Source organism: Parasteatoda tepidariorum, chromosome X1, assembly GCF_043381705.1.
Source record: "Parasteatoda tepidariorum isolate YZ-2023 chromosome X1, CAS_Ptep_4.0, whole genome shotgun sequence".
In the NCBI taxonomy this organism is placed as follows: Eukaryota; Metazoa; Arthropoda; class Arachnida; order Araneae; family Theridiidae; genus Parasteatoda; species Parasteatoda tepidariorum.
The window spans coordinates 9,436,622-9,451,120 of NC_092214.1; the positions used below are offsets into that span (position 1 = coordinate 9,436,622).

The window sequence follows — 14,499 nt, forward strand, 5'->3', positions numbered from 1 at the left end:
TTTTATTAGCTGCTTAAACATATCTTTTTGGTTTATTTTTTGATCTTGATGTCTTATTTGTTAATTACCATTATACAATTATTTTTAAACAGCCCCTTTACAATAAAAACTGGTGATCAGTAATTACCCCAGAAGTGATCAGGAAATACTCCAGAAATGATCAAGACTAGCGGTAATTCCTGATCACTAAAAATTTAAAATCTTTTTAAATTCTAATTAAATTTTCAAACAAAAGAAGTTGGCATAGGACTCATCTCATATAGCCTCAAACTTCCAGTAAATATTAAAATTCTATTTTGAACAGTTTTTTCACAAAATAGATGTTTGCGTTTTTTGATCAGGAATTACCCCAGGTCACCCTATAATAGCAAATGTGATAGAAATATTCGTTACCTATTAAGACTTGTATTAAGTCTCATTGACTTATTAGATATTTTCATGTCTCTAAAATTACAGACATGACTTTAAATTTCTTAAAATAATACTTGCCTTTAGAATTATTTTAGTTTTTATTTGCATGCTAAACTCAGCGGCGCGACAGCCTTTGAGGGCCAAGGCCTACTGTGTCCATCTCAGTTTTCAGAGTAAGATTTATTCGAAATAGTAATAAAATTATATTTGGCTGTAAAAGTTGAGGAATTGATACTTATAAGTATCAATTCCTAAGTAGTTTAAAATTATTGTTCTTAACACTTATAAAATTAAAAGCTGTTTCAAAAGGTAAAAATTGCTGCTCCATATTGTTCTTATCTATACAAACTAGTGTAATTAATTAAAAATATCTTACTTCTTTCATTTTATCTCTGTTTTTAAAAAAAATATTTAGCTTGCAGGGGTCTGCCCAGGCCTAATTTACTACCGTTTAGCGGTACCTTCACAAATTCAACTTTAGGAAAAACGGTAGTTTCACAAATTCAACTTTATGAAAAACGATAGTTTCACAAAATACTTTTTCTTAAAATTTTATTTTTGTATCCCTTAAGAAACGATAAACGTGTTTCGGATAATTGGACGTTCAGATAATAAGGGTTCAGATAATCAGCGCTCTACTGTATTTGTAAAGAAGGTTGCCAATGGAAAGTTTTAATTTTTTAATTGGTCTTACCTTTTTTTCTCCTGAGCCTTTGCCTGATTATAGTCTTTTATAATTTTAAAGTGCTGTAGCAGTTAAGCAAATTATGTAAAATTTAAATGATTATTTTTACTATTTTTTCAAAAGCCATTTTTGAAAGAGTAGTTTGCTGTTTCTGGAAAAGTAGAGGAATTCGTTCACTGATCAGGAGAAAATTATCAAAACACACTGCTGGTACTTTGATTGAGAGGCAAAAGTGCTTTCCATTACAAGTGGATTAGGTACTTGCTGTTTTTTCCACTCCAATGATCTTGATGAGGGAACAAAGAACGCAACTTTGTTAATCATCTATCCAGATGGGCAGTATTTTTTTCTTTTCCAACACCAATAAACAGATATAAATAATAATATTGAGCATGTGAAAGCTGTTTGCAAAAAGATTGTCACTATCGTAAATTTTTTTTTAAATTCATTATTATACAATAGAAGTTCTGATTGTTACAATATACTGATTTGTAGATTAGGCTCAAAGAATATGTAATTTGATTATACATTTTACATGTATACAATCTATGATAAAAAAATATACAATATATATAAGTGCTCAAAATTTCTATACACACTTATCTATATCTATGTACGCACACGTATCTATAAACATATCTTTCCATTCACAGTTAATTTTAGAAAAATCTGATTCAATAACTGAAAATTTGGTAAATTAATAATAGTTTTATATCATCAAATAACTACTAAATTTAAAGAAAAGTGTACTGGTATGTATAATAATTAATATTGAGATTTTAAGAAAATTCTCTTTAAGGTTCGGCTATACTGCCTCTGCTCAACATTTCTCTCTAATAAACTTTATTTTTGTATAATTATTGTAGGATATTGAAGGATTCTTAGAATTTTAAATAAGCATGTTGCATTAACATTATTATTATAAACTTTTTGTTATTTTTATTTTACTAAAATGAATGATCAATGTCTTTATTGTTAATTGTCAAAGTTTAATTCTCCAAATTCGCTTCTAATTAACTTTGAAGTATGAATTGTAAATTGTATTGATGCTATGTACAAAATACCTGTCACAATTTATGATTAATATTCCGTGATTTATGAATCATAATTGCACTTTTTTTTAAATCAGAGTTTTGCTATTTATATTGAACTGGTACAAACTACTTATAATTTAATCTTGGTTTCTGAGTCAAATCAACCGCATTTCATATTTAAAAGGAAAAAAAAACGTTATTCGTATTCACACAATTCTAAAATCACTCACAGTTTGTTTCCTAGCAATTTAGATTTAAGATATCGCATTTCATATTCACAAGATTTTAAAATCACACCTATCGATTCACACTAGCGTTATTGGTAAAGAAGAATTAAACTTTTTAATTAATTTTCTTGAAATTATAAGTTTTATTTATTGATTAGTAGACTTATTAGTTTATTTATTGATTAGTTTTATTTATTGATTTGACATTTTTATTTCATAAAATAATATGGCTTATAATTTTGATTCTTTTCATTCATTTATACTTTATGCATTAAAATTTCATAAAGTGGGATTAGTAAGAAAGGCATCTATTTCTTTTCATTTATGAAAATTTTAATTACAATTTATAACTTTCTATACTCTGAAATTGAGAACAATAAATGAATATATATGTATATGGTCCTTAATTCTCTTATGCTTTTTTCCTACTGAAATGTCATGTATTTTTTCATGAATCACACCATCAATATATGGATTATAATAATTTTTTTAATAAGATTTCTTCTTTATTTGTAAAATATTTCACTCGCTTGTTTTTGCCAGTGCTTTCAATAATTATAAGAACTTGTAAATGTTTAATATGTTGTGTGAGCTTAGTCAGGGAAAATGAATCCGTTGATCAGGAAATTTTGGCATAGAAAATCCTGTACATCCTGTGATACACTTTATTTATAAGCAAGATAGTTTTCAGTAGTAATCCTACCAGGGTTCCCACGGGTCAGGGAGAATAGGGAAAACCTGGAATTCTCAGGGAATTTTATTTTGACTCCAAAAATCAGGGAAGGTTGCAATTTTCTTACAAAAGCCTGGAAAATTCCTTCATTATTCCTGGGAAAAAAAACCAGTCTGAAATTGTCAGTAACAATATTTGATTATTGACATTCGAGTTAAATAATACTAACATCTATTACAATTATTTATTGTAAAAATTTTAAATTTTAGACATACTTAAATGCTTCCTTCCTTATATAATGATATTTATTTTTCACAAAAAATCGAATACCTGGCATAACAAATAAAAGAATCAATTTTCTGATGAAAAATTTCGTAGTATAGATAAAATATGGTATGGATTTTCATTGAAATTTACCTGGAAAAGTCAGTGAATTTTTTTTTCTGAAATTGAGTGGGAACTCTGTCCTACAATAACTTTTAGTTGTTGTGCAAGGAGATAATGTTTTTCAACAATTTAGTAAATCCAATTGATGTACCTAACTTGTTATAAAATTTCTATTAATCATTTTTCTTTTGCAGATATTGCAATCAAAATTGGTTATTTAAATTTAAATCTGCAAATCATAAAATATGTAGCTCTGTCTTTTGTTATTGATAAATTTGATCATCACTGAAATCTTTGATTGAAATCAATGCTTTAATTTTTTTTTTTTTAGTTTACATGAAGAAATAGAAGAATTTTATCAGTATATATCACCAAATTTTGCTGAACACAATGTTAGACTTGAAGTAGTAGAACGAATAACAAACATAATTCTTTCTATATGGCCTCATGCACAGGTACTATAAATATTTTTTCTCTTTTTTGCTTTGTGTGTTCTACTTATAGATAAATACTGTGAAATATATATTGTATATCAAAACTACATTGTGGAATTTGTCTCATGGGAAAACTCATCTTAGAGGGGACTTAATGAATAGCGTACTTTGTTAAAAGAAATGAAAAGTGTCAAACTTGATTAAATAAATACAAAAGCAATGAAAACTAATTGCTTAGAAAAGCAAATTTCAGGCTTAAGAGGGCTTCTATTTTCTCTTAATAAATATGTTTGTTATATTTGAATATATCACCTTTTTTTTTCTCCCTCTATAAAAAAAATCTTAAAACCCAGAATGCCTTCCACCTTCTGTTCACTGACAAGGACGTGCTATGCATTTCCTCCTCATAAATTAAAGTGAAAACAAAAGCAGCATGTCGCTTCTTTACATTGGATTGACGACTGCATATTGAAAACCACTGATTCTTTCCCATTCACAGGAAAAAATAAAGAATTTGTTCTTTCCCCACCCATTTACGATTTAAAGGACTTCAAAGTAAATAACAAAATATTAAAGTTTTCTTTGGACACGCAGGAAGAAAAACATCCTCGACCATTCACTTTACTCAACTTAAGAACAACTGAAATTTTTGCATTTTGCCTCAATTGTTTTAGCTCAAAATGGCCCCTGCCTTAGTCAGGCTCTGAGTTCAATTGTTTTTTTTTTTTTTTAATTTAAATTTTTTTAATAAAAAAGCATGGAATATTATGAATCTTCTAAGATCCATTCCCTTTTTTTTTCAGGATGGAGGTTTTCTTCAGTTAAAATGAACCTTGGTTCTGCGAACTAGCAACTTGCTACTAAAATAAATAAATAAAAGAAATAATTAAAAATATAAATTTGGAGTATAGGTAGTGAGAAAAAAATAGGTTAAATAAAGAAGCTAAGCATGAACTATATTACAGCACATTTTCTTTTCTTATTTTGTGTAGGTCGAAGTGTATGGAAGCTTTCGAACTGGTCTCTATTTGCCAACTAGGTATAAATATTAATATGATTGTTTTGAATCTTACTTTTCTTGTATATTACATTTGTACTTTTTTCTTTCAAATCAATGTTGGCTAAATAGGCTGTCAAACCTAAGATTACTATTAGATATGGGAAAAAAAAGACAGTAATTACAAATAATATGAAATAATTTGTTATTATTTTTTTTATAAGTATTGTTATTCGCAAAGGAAGTGAACTTCCACATATAATGGGTCCTACAAAAAAGGAAAGCTAGGATAGCTTTTTTTTGTAAGGGGGGAGGGGACTGGTAAAATTTAATTATATTTGTATCTTTAATAATAAACTTGAAGTTCATAGAATGAAAATATTTTTTTTTCATAATTATTGTTTATTGTAATAAGTTATATATTGTTTTTGTAGAATAATAATTAGTTAATGAATAATTCATAATATAATTAATAATATAGTTAAAGTAATAGTTAATATCTAATACAAATGTTAGTTTTTCATATCTATCGCTAATTATATTAACAAAATAATTTATCTTAAAATGAGTAATCATTTAGTGATTTAGATACTTTGTTTGGCCAACAAATCTGCAAAGCAATTTAAATAGATTTTATTTTAGTGTATTAATCTCTCACAACTTCATTAGCTTAATCAAATAATCTTCGAATAAGTTACAATTTTTTTAACACAATTCTTTAAGTCTGTCCTTTATTTTTAAATGCTCTTTTTGGGAATGAAATATAAATATGGTTAATATTGTTGTAACGGTAATTGGAATTGACAAAACTTTATTAAATTTAATTATTACATTGCACTGTGTTAGTTTTTTTACAATTAATATCTTTTCATTACCCATTACAGCGAAATACGTAAGGCTACTAAGCCAAAATAAATTGACTAGTAAAATTAGCATTTTTAAAATAAACCTTTGCAATTAGCTGAAAGAAAACATAGTTAACCTTAGTAATGAATTGTGTGGGAAATAAAGAACTCATATCCGATCTGATGTATCTAGTTTAAATATTTATTTAAAGAAATTAAGAATAAATTATTCAAATTAGTTTACAATGAAAATATTAATAAAGGCTGCCATATAATTGACATTTCAGTTCGAATATCGAATGGAGAATAATCATAATTATAAAATTATTTAAAAGAAGTATGTATGGGCACATAAAAAAATATTATCTTTTAATAACCATGGTCCGAGCGCGTGACTGGCCACCCTCGTCATGGTACCGCAGCTGCAGGTTTGTGAACATCTTGGGAATAAAACGCAAGGCATGCAAAAGAAAAGAATATGTTTTTTTTTTTGTTTTGTTTTTTTTAAGCTTTCCTCCGCGCAAAAACGGCGTTTCAGTCGTCCACACATTTTCACCTGTAGGACAATTCACTTTCGAAGCAGGGGAGAAGGGAAATATTTAGGATGGTGTTATTGAACTTAATGTAATAAACTAAAAGTTAAAGGAAATACAAAATGAGATAAATAAAATTAAATATGCAGTGCCCAAAAGAAAAAAAATTGTGCCCATAATTAATTAAAAAAATAGTGCAACTTCTAGTTACAATTTATAAAAAAAAACATATGAACATAACAATATTAAGGTAAAAAATAATAAATTTAATACCTGAAATTTTATACAGAAAAAAAATAGAAAATTATCAAATTAATTAAATGTGAAAATTAAACAAAATGCCATGTTCCATAATTCATTGTACAAAGTTTAACATTAATTATACATCTTGAGTAAATTCCTATTCACAAAATGTTTTCTAACACATGATAAAATTATAACTAGACATTACGTCACTTATAATTTCAGTACTCTATATTTGTCAGAAAATGTTGTATTAATATTTCGATTCATATCAAAACATACACATCTGAGAAAATAATGCTATTTAAAACTATGCCATAACTGCTGTTAGACAAAATAATGATAATAAATAGTTTTTATAAATATATATGGAGAATTACAATCTTAGTTTTCAAAGAGTAAATAGAATATATATTTTTTCATAATTTTATATTTTTCATCTGTTACAGGGCTGCCAATTACATTGCTTTTTGCAAAATATTTTATAGAGTGGTAGACAATAAAATACTTATGCTTTCAAAATTTTTGGTAATTTTGCCATCAATTTAAAAAAGCCTCACCATGATAAAGCTGCTATGAAGTTATGAAGTGTTGTTTCATATGAACATGATCATTTACATGCAGTAAAGAGGAGAATAACTTTAAATTAAATTTACTAAACAAAGAATAATACATTCAAACATAAATTTAGCTACCACTAGAAGAAGTTTTGCCAGAAAGTGTGGAAAGTTGGCAACCCTGTCTGTTATTCTGATACTTTGCTAATAATCAGTTATTCTGCAACAAATGAGTTAATTTAATATTTTGTTTATTAGTGATATTGACTTAGTTGTGATTGAGAAAAAGGACATATCATTCAGAGCCCTAGAAAAAGCCCTATTAGAGAACAATATTGCTAAGGCAAGCTCCATCAAAGTTTTGGACAAAGCTTCTGTAAGTAATTTTATAAAATGCTTGTGTTTTTTTTTGGGGGGGGGGCATTCATAAGAAGAAATTCTATTTGATATCTCAATATCAAATCTAAGTTTTAGTGTACAGAAAATTTTTTCTGCTCTGAAGATGAGAAAAATTGAGATTTGAAGTACAGCCTTAGTACTTTTTAGTAGAAATCCACTGAACAATTGCATAATGACAAGAAATGTTTCTGCATTAATAGAATACTTAATAATGAAAATAAAAATAGGAGAAGACTCAAAAATATAAAACCAGTCTAGACATTCTCCTTTTCCTCTATTTATCCACAAGCAAATTGCAGATATCTTCAAAGCATTGCAGTTTATTTCTAAACATCCAATTCAAAATTAAAAAAATAAATACAAAAATATACTTATGCTTTTAGCTTGCTTAGCTTTACAGTAATATACATAGCTTTAAAAAGCCTATTGTTTTGATTCTCTAAATCAAACTATAGCTCGAGCACAAAACAGAATGCATTCATAACTCTCTAAATGCATGCAAGTAGGTTATTTTTACTTTATCTCAATAATATTAATAGCAGTCTTAAATTTGCTCTTAAGTTTTAAAATTTAGAATTCTTATACTTAACTAACAATGTTTTTTCATTATTGTTTGAAAGTTAACAAAAAAGTGAACTAATTATGTAATAACATAACCAAATAAATCAAACACATTAAAAGTAATTATAGGACAGTAATTACAAAACATTAATTTTCATTTCTTTAATTAAACTATTCATTTTGTACAAATCAAAAAACTTTTAATAACTAGGAAGAGTTTTTTAATGTAACATTAAGCTTATTGACCCTTTAATGAATGGTACTGCAAAAAAGAGTACTGTTCTGTAAAGAAAATAATCCTTCGTAACCTGAAAGTTATATTTTGTTCAACTAGAGCCATCAGTAGTGTTTTATTGGCCCTTTTTGCACTTAGGACAGTAATTACACAAGAGTTAAAGATGCAGAGAAAATGAGGTGAAGAACAAATTATTCTAAAAATGTTGATGATACGTATTCAAGTAGACAGTCATACTATATCAGAATATGTATGCACTTGTCTCTGTAACTCTTTCATAATATAGTAAATTACTTAAAAAATTCGGAAATATATGTTGGGGACATGGGACAGTGATTAATGAAATTTTACCTATATTTTGTTTTTAAAAGTGTATTTTAAATACGAAATGTGTCAGGTGTATATTTTTTTAAGCAAAGCATTCCATTAATAAATGAAAATAAATATTTTAATGAGAATTATTGCTTAAGAATGCAAAAATTAATTTTATGTTTGGTAAGCAAGGATTCTAAAATTATAAATTCTTAGAAAAGTTTAAAAATTTATAAAATATTTTTCAAATTAAGGGTAAATTTGACTAAAAGTTTTTCATGTCACATTTAAGCTTCTATAATAAATTGTAGTGCATAAATTTCAAGATCAATTTATTTTTCTAGAACAATACTGGGATATTGATCTAGAAAGAAATTAATTTGAAATTTATGCATTTAATAACTTGTGTTTCAAACTAAAATCTTAAAAAATATTTAAATGAAAAAAAACAGTGAAATAAAACTAAATACTTAATAGAACTAAATACATTGTATAAGAAAAATTCTAAGTATTCTTACTTAAAGTCTGATAAAATTAATGAATTCAAATTTAGATCTTGGCTTTTAGTTCAAAACATCTCTACAAAATTTACATTCTAAATGTCAAATAATTCTATACTAAACTTTTCGTAATGGTTGTTAGTGTAAGGAAATTTTCTCATTCTAAAAATTTCTCAATAACATTCTACATAAAGTGCATGAAAATTCTGACAGCAAAAATAATTAATAATTTTATTTGTCATAAAAATGTAATTTACTCAGATAAATAAGGGTTCAAATACTCATAGCAAAACTATGTTTTAGTTTCCCCTGTGTGAGTTTACTTCTGGTTTTACTTTTGTCTAGCAGCTTACAAATGAAAAAAAATCATTTCTAAAATTCAGAGATAATAATTTTAAAGGGTTTTGGAAAGCTTATAAACTGAAGTTTAAGTATGGATAACGAAAGGAAAAAAAATCTAAATTTTCTTTCGAAATTGACGATTTACACCCAGTCGGATATCATAATAATCAAAATAATTCTCTTCACTTAGCTGTCACAACTGTAAGAAACCTATAACTCATGTGTTGAGAGTTATAAAACTTTAATGGGATTTCTGACAATGTTAGTCCTCCATGAGAAAGCAAATTCCTAAATTTTGAATCGGATAGTTTTAGCCTTGAGCATCCACAGTTCAGTGCCGCGCAGTGTGCGACTTATGAGCTAGGAACTGGAGTATCATTGATTGTAAATGTAAAAATAGATAGCCACAAAAGATAAGAAAGGGAAGCATGACATTATATTTCAAAGAATAAATTCAACAAATCTGAATTTTCAGCTTCAAAAAAAATCACCAAATAAGCTGTCCTATTAGATGTGCCAACCTTACTTAAATGAAAGGTTTAAAATCATAAATGCTGTGGCGTATCTTCCCAAAATTACGGTAATTTTACTGAAATTATGATTTCGCCAATGTCAACTACTGTAGAATTTATTGGGCTTCTGATCAAAATATTGTTCTTTAAAATATCATAGCTGCCAACCCTTCCGCATTTTTACTTATTTTAGCTATTTTTTACGCGTAGAAGATGAGATCTTCCTCATTTTACCCAACTGCCCAATAGCTAGTACAATCAAACCCCGCTATAGTGAACTCCCGGATATAGTGAACGAAATGTTCGGTCCCGTGCCTTGCTATACTTGTATAATGTTATTTTTAGTGGATATAGTGAACCAAAAAAGTGAGGAAGTTGGATATAATGAACTTTTTTCTGTCTTCGACTGATTTCCCCCCCCCCCATTTTCCTTTAATAATTTTGAAATTTGTATTTCAAAATAAATACATATACCGATTTTTAAAACCATCTATAGAAACTACTTTTATGTGCTCGAATGGCAGGTTAGACAGGTTTAAAAAGCGGAATAACAGAAATTCAGGAAAAATTATCTGAGAGTCGGGAAGTGTTTCCATATCTGATGTTGAGGATTGCTCATCAGCTAAAGATTACAAATTTTTATTTGTACGCAAGACGAAGAGTGATGAAAAATAACGCATTTTTTGCTACTGCATAATATTTTTCAGTCATTTATATGAATATAATGTAATAAAAGGGAGGAGTTTGGGAACCATTAGTGAAATTGCCTGCGCAACGGATATAGTGAACTTCCGGTTATAGTGAACCGAAATTTTGGTCCGTTGAAGGTTCACTATAGCGGGGTTTGACTGTATTTTCTTTAAATCAGATATTGATGCTCCTCTTGTAATGGCCTTAGAAAGCCCGCTTGCGGTTATCCTCCGTTTCCTTCCATTTACGTCACATCGCTCAGTGTGGCCTCCTCTCTTCTACCGCTGAGAGAAGGAATTCAGCTTATGTTTCGAGAGCGCTTTCCGTTATAACGTGACTTCCTGTTTGTCGGTGCGAAAGCAAACTTTAAAAGAAAATGACTTGTGTAAAAGCAAAACAGCAATTGGTTTATGGCAATATTTATTTGGTCATTAGATTAATCTTGTTAATTTATTATGGCTGAACGAAAACAATGCAAACATCCTTTAAGGAGTCCTATTCTCTTGAATTTCCATTTATTTCTAGATAGAATCTTGGAGTACATGATGTACGCTGCAACGTATGTGAAAATGACTAGCATATCGCATGGTGGTCAAACTGATATGGTCAGACACGTAAAATCAACAAAACACCACAAGAACAAATTTTTTTTAATGTAATTCTTTTTTCATAATTTCTTTTGAGTTTATATAAAGTGCATACTATTATATTGTAATTGAACTAATGTTGTTATAAGTCTTAAAATATGACATATTTCCCTTTTAATCAAGAATATTGTATCATCAAGTTGCTAGTCATAATTTTTTTTTTAAATTATTTTCTTTTCTTGTTTTAAAAAAAGTTGAGTATTGCTTTTTTATGCTGATATAGTGGATTTATAAATAAATATTTAATTAAAATCCGCTTCTTTTATAAATTTATTAGTAATTTGTATGCAGTTGCGAATCTTCTGCATTTTTAGGCATTTCTTCTGCATATTTTTTTTTGGTCTATCTTCTGCATTTATAGGCATTTCTTCTGCATATTTTTTTTTTGGTCTATCTTCTGCATTTTTATAACTAGAGGCTGGCAGCTATGAATTATGTACTACATCATTGAGTAATAGTTTAAAGTATTTTAAGTTGTATGTATGCAAGTATGATCATAGCAAAGTATTTTAAGTTGTATGTATGCAAGTATAATCATAGCTACTTATTATTTTTTTTCATAGGTCCCTATTGTTAAATTGATAGATGCAAAAACTGACACTAAAATAGATATTAGTTTTAATATGAACAGTGGTGTAAAAAGTGCTAATCTAATTAAGGTAACTTTTCAAATTTTTGTATTTTTCTTATTAATTTGATTTATAAAACTATCTTTTAATGTTTTGTTGCTTTTAAGCATTATTTGTAGCCAGTTTAGTTTATAGAAATCAAATTAGTTTCATGAATTTTCTTGTGTTCAGCTTTTTTAGCAATGTTGTAGTTCAAAGTTTTGTCAAGGCATTATACCTATGTTATTGTAAGGGAAAATTATGTTGTTATTATGAAGAAAATGGAGTGGTTCTTTTGTATTGGTCAGTTATATGATTATTCCATCTTAAGTTTTTGTAATGGATATTTTTCTCTACTATTCATTTTTCAGAATTTAACTCTTATCTTTGTATTGAATGAAGCATTGAGTGATGTCTGTAACTATCATCTATCAAAGACTTGTCATACTCTCTTAATCACAAAATTGTTTTCTTTTTAAACTGAACCTGCTTTATTTTACCTACAATCAGGGTGCGCACAGACTCCTTATACTCCTTAGAAACTCCTTGGAAATAAAAAAGTCCCCAAGTAGTACTTGGAACTACTTAGATTTCCAAACTAGTCCTTAGAAACTCCTTAGATTATTGCAATAAGATTCAACCCTACCCAAGCTTTCAGACACATGAATTATTGTTATGGGGAGGGAGGGGGAATTACTTCCTGTTGCTGGTGAAGGGTAGTATTTCAGGCACCTCATTCATCTCTATGAGCATTGCAGTGATTGGCTTAGATTGATCGACTGTGCACCAATAGAAATGCGATCAACAAGATTTTCAAAAACAAGTTGAGATATGTTGCAGAGAGAGTGAGTGACATAGCAACGAAAGTCGGTCTGTTCAACGGAAGTGGGGCGAGAGTTTTGCGTGTTACTGGTAAGTACATTTTTCTCTATTTTACAAGCCTTAAGTAGCACGTGGACGAAGTTTCGCCTCCAAGATAATTTAATAAATTTCGCTTATAAAGTTTAATTAGCAAGTGTTTCAGAAATAAACAACAAACTAATTGATTAAGATTTTAATTTTTTTTTAAATTCAGATTTTTTTTTGTTAAAATTTTTGAGTTTTTTAAAAATGTTTGTTAAGTTATTCTTTTTTAGTAGAATAATGTATTATATTTATCTTTTTCAACTCGTAATACTTGTTAAAATGTCTTTTTTTTTTTTTAATTTATTATTTTATATTTATTTTTTCTTTTAAAGTAAGACATAAATCTTATCCTTTTCTATTGAACGCATTGAGTTTGATACACGTTTGTTACGTTCTGTCAAATTTTCAAATATTCTTTCGTTTGTTAAATTTAACTTTTAATTACTTATTATTTGTGTTTGATTTGTTGAACACTTAGATTAAATAAAAGTTTATTTTTTGTGATATAATCGTTTGGTCTGTTTTATACTCATGTTCGCAATTTTGTTTTATGACTTCAATAATTGGAGGGAAATTAGAAGCCGCAGAACAGAAATCTATATTAATCCGTTTCCCCCCCCCTTTTTTTTTCTTTCAATTCTTTACATTTTTGGGATCTTAGGTCATTAAGGTATGAAATTTTTTTTCGTTCCACGCTTCGCTCTTCATCTTTTTTTTATTCCCCCTTTTTTTTCTTCGTTAACTGCTTCATGTAGATTTACTTTAATCGTTCGATATATTTTCTTTTTGTTTTTAATAGATTTAATAATAGTTTTAAATTGAAAATAGATTTGATAATCTTAATAAAACAATTATTTGTTGGGGGGAAGAAACATAAAAAGGCACTATTCTATTTATTCTCTGTTAGTTTATCTTTGTTATCTGGAATAATTATAAATTTTATTTTTCAATTTATTGATAAATTTTATATAATTACCCCCCCTCCCGATCAGCTTAGTATTTTTTTCTATCTAACGTGTTACGTATGTGATACATTTTTAACGTTTTATTTATTTTTTAAATATTTCGTTTGTTAAATATAGTATAGCTTTTACTTACTTTAAACTTATTATTTTTGTTAATTTTGTTTTGCTCTCGAATGGCATGTGCACCTAGATAAAATAATTTTTCAGTTAAAAAAAAAATTTTTGTTAAAAAAATAGTAATGGTTATTGGTCCGTTTACCTATCCAGTGTTCATTTTTACAATTTTCCGAATTTAAGGGTACAAAATCAAATTTGAAAAAAGTGACCAAAATTTCGATTTTGAGATTTTTATTAATTCAAAAAATAGACGTTATAAGCTTTCAAACAGACAAAAAATTTTTGGAAATCAACCATTTTTTTACTGAGTTATGCAAATTTTAATTAGGCCACGCCCCTTTGTTTACATTCAGAAAACAGAAGTCGGTAGTTTGAAGCAGCCGACTTTTTTAGTTTCGTTTTAAGCTAAAAGAGCTTTATATTATTCAAAATACAAGAAAATTAGTGATGATCAATTTGTTTATAGTAAAAAAGTTTAAGATTTTTAAAAATTTTCATGAAATACATAAAAAATTTGATTTTTGAGCTAGGGCAATATAATTAGCCTCTGAATGGTGGTAACTTTTATTTGGAAATCAAAAACGAGTCATATAAAAAAAAAAATAGGATTCTGCCGTGAATTTTAAGCCGCCTGGAGTGTTTTGACTTTATCGGATTTTATGCTATTTTAAAAGTTCAA

General features: G+C 27.7%; 1 protein-coding gene across 2 annotated transcripts in view; it reads left to right on the plus strand.

Annotated features, from left to right (window-relative positions):
* LOC107446301 (terminal nucleotidyltransferase 4B) overlaps positions 1-14,499 on the plus strand; it is a 34,667-nt gene that overhangs the window by 2,619 nt on the left and 17,549 nt on the right. For both annotated transcript variants that reach the window (XM_043045443.2, XM_016060913.3), the window contains exons 2-5: positions 3,749-3,872; positions 4,844-4,890; positions 7,285-7,402; positions 11,788-11,883. In XM_043045443.2, coding sequence (XP_042901377.1) covers positions 3,749-3,872; positions 4,844-4,890; positions 7,285-7,402; positions 11,788-11,883 — 385 coding nt within the window. The remainder of the gene's footprint in view (positions 1-3,748; positions 3,873-4,843; positions 4,891-7,284; positions 7,403-11,787; positions 11,884-14,499) is intronic.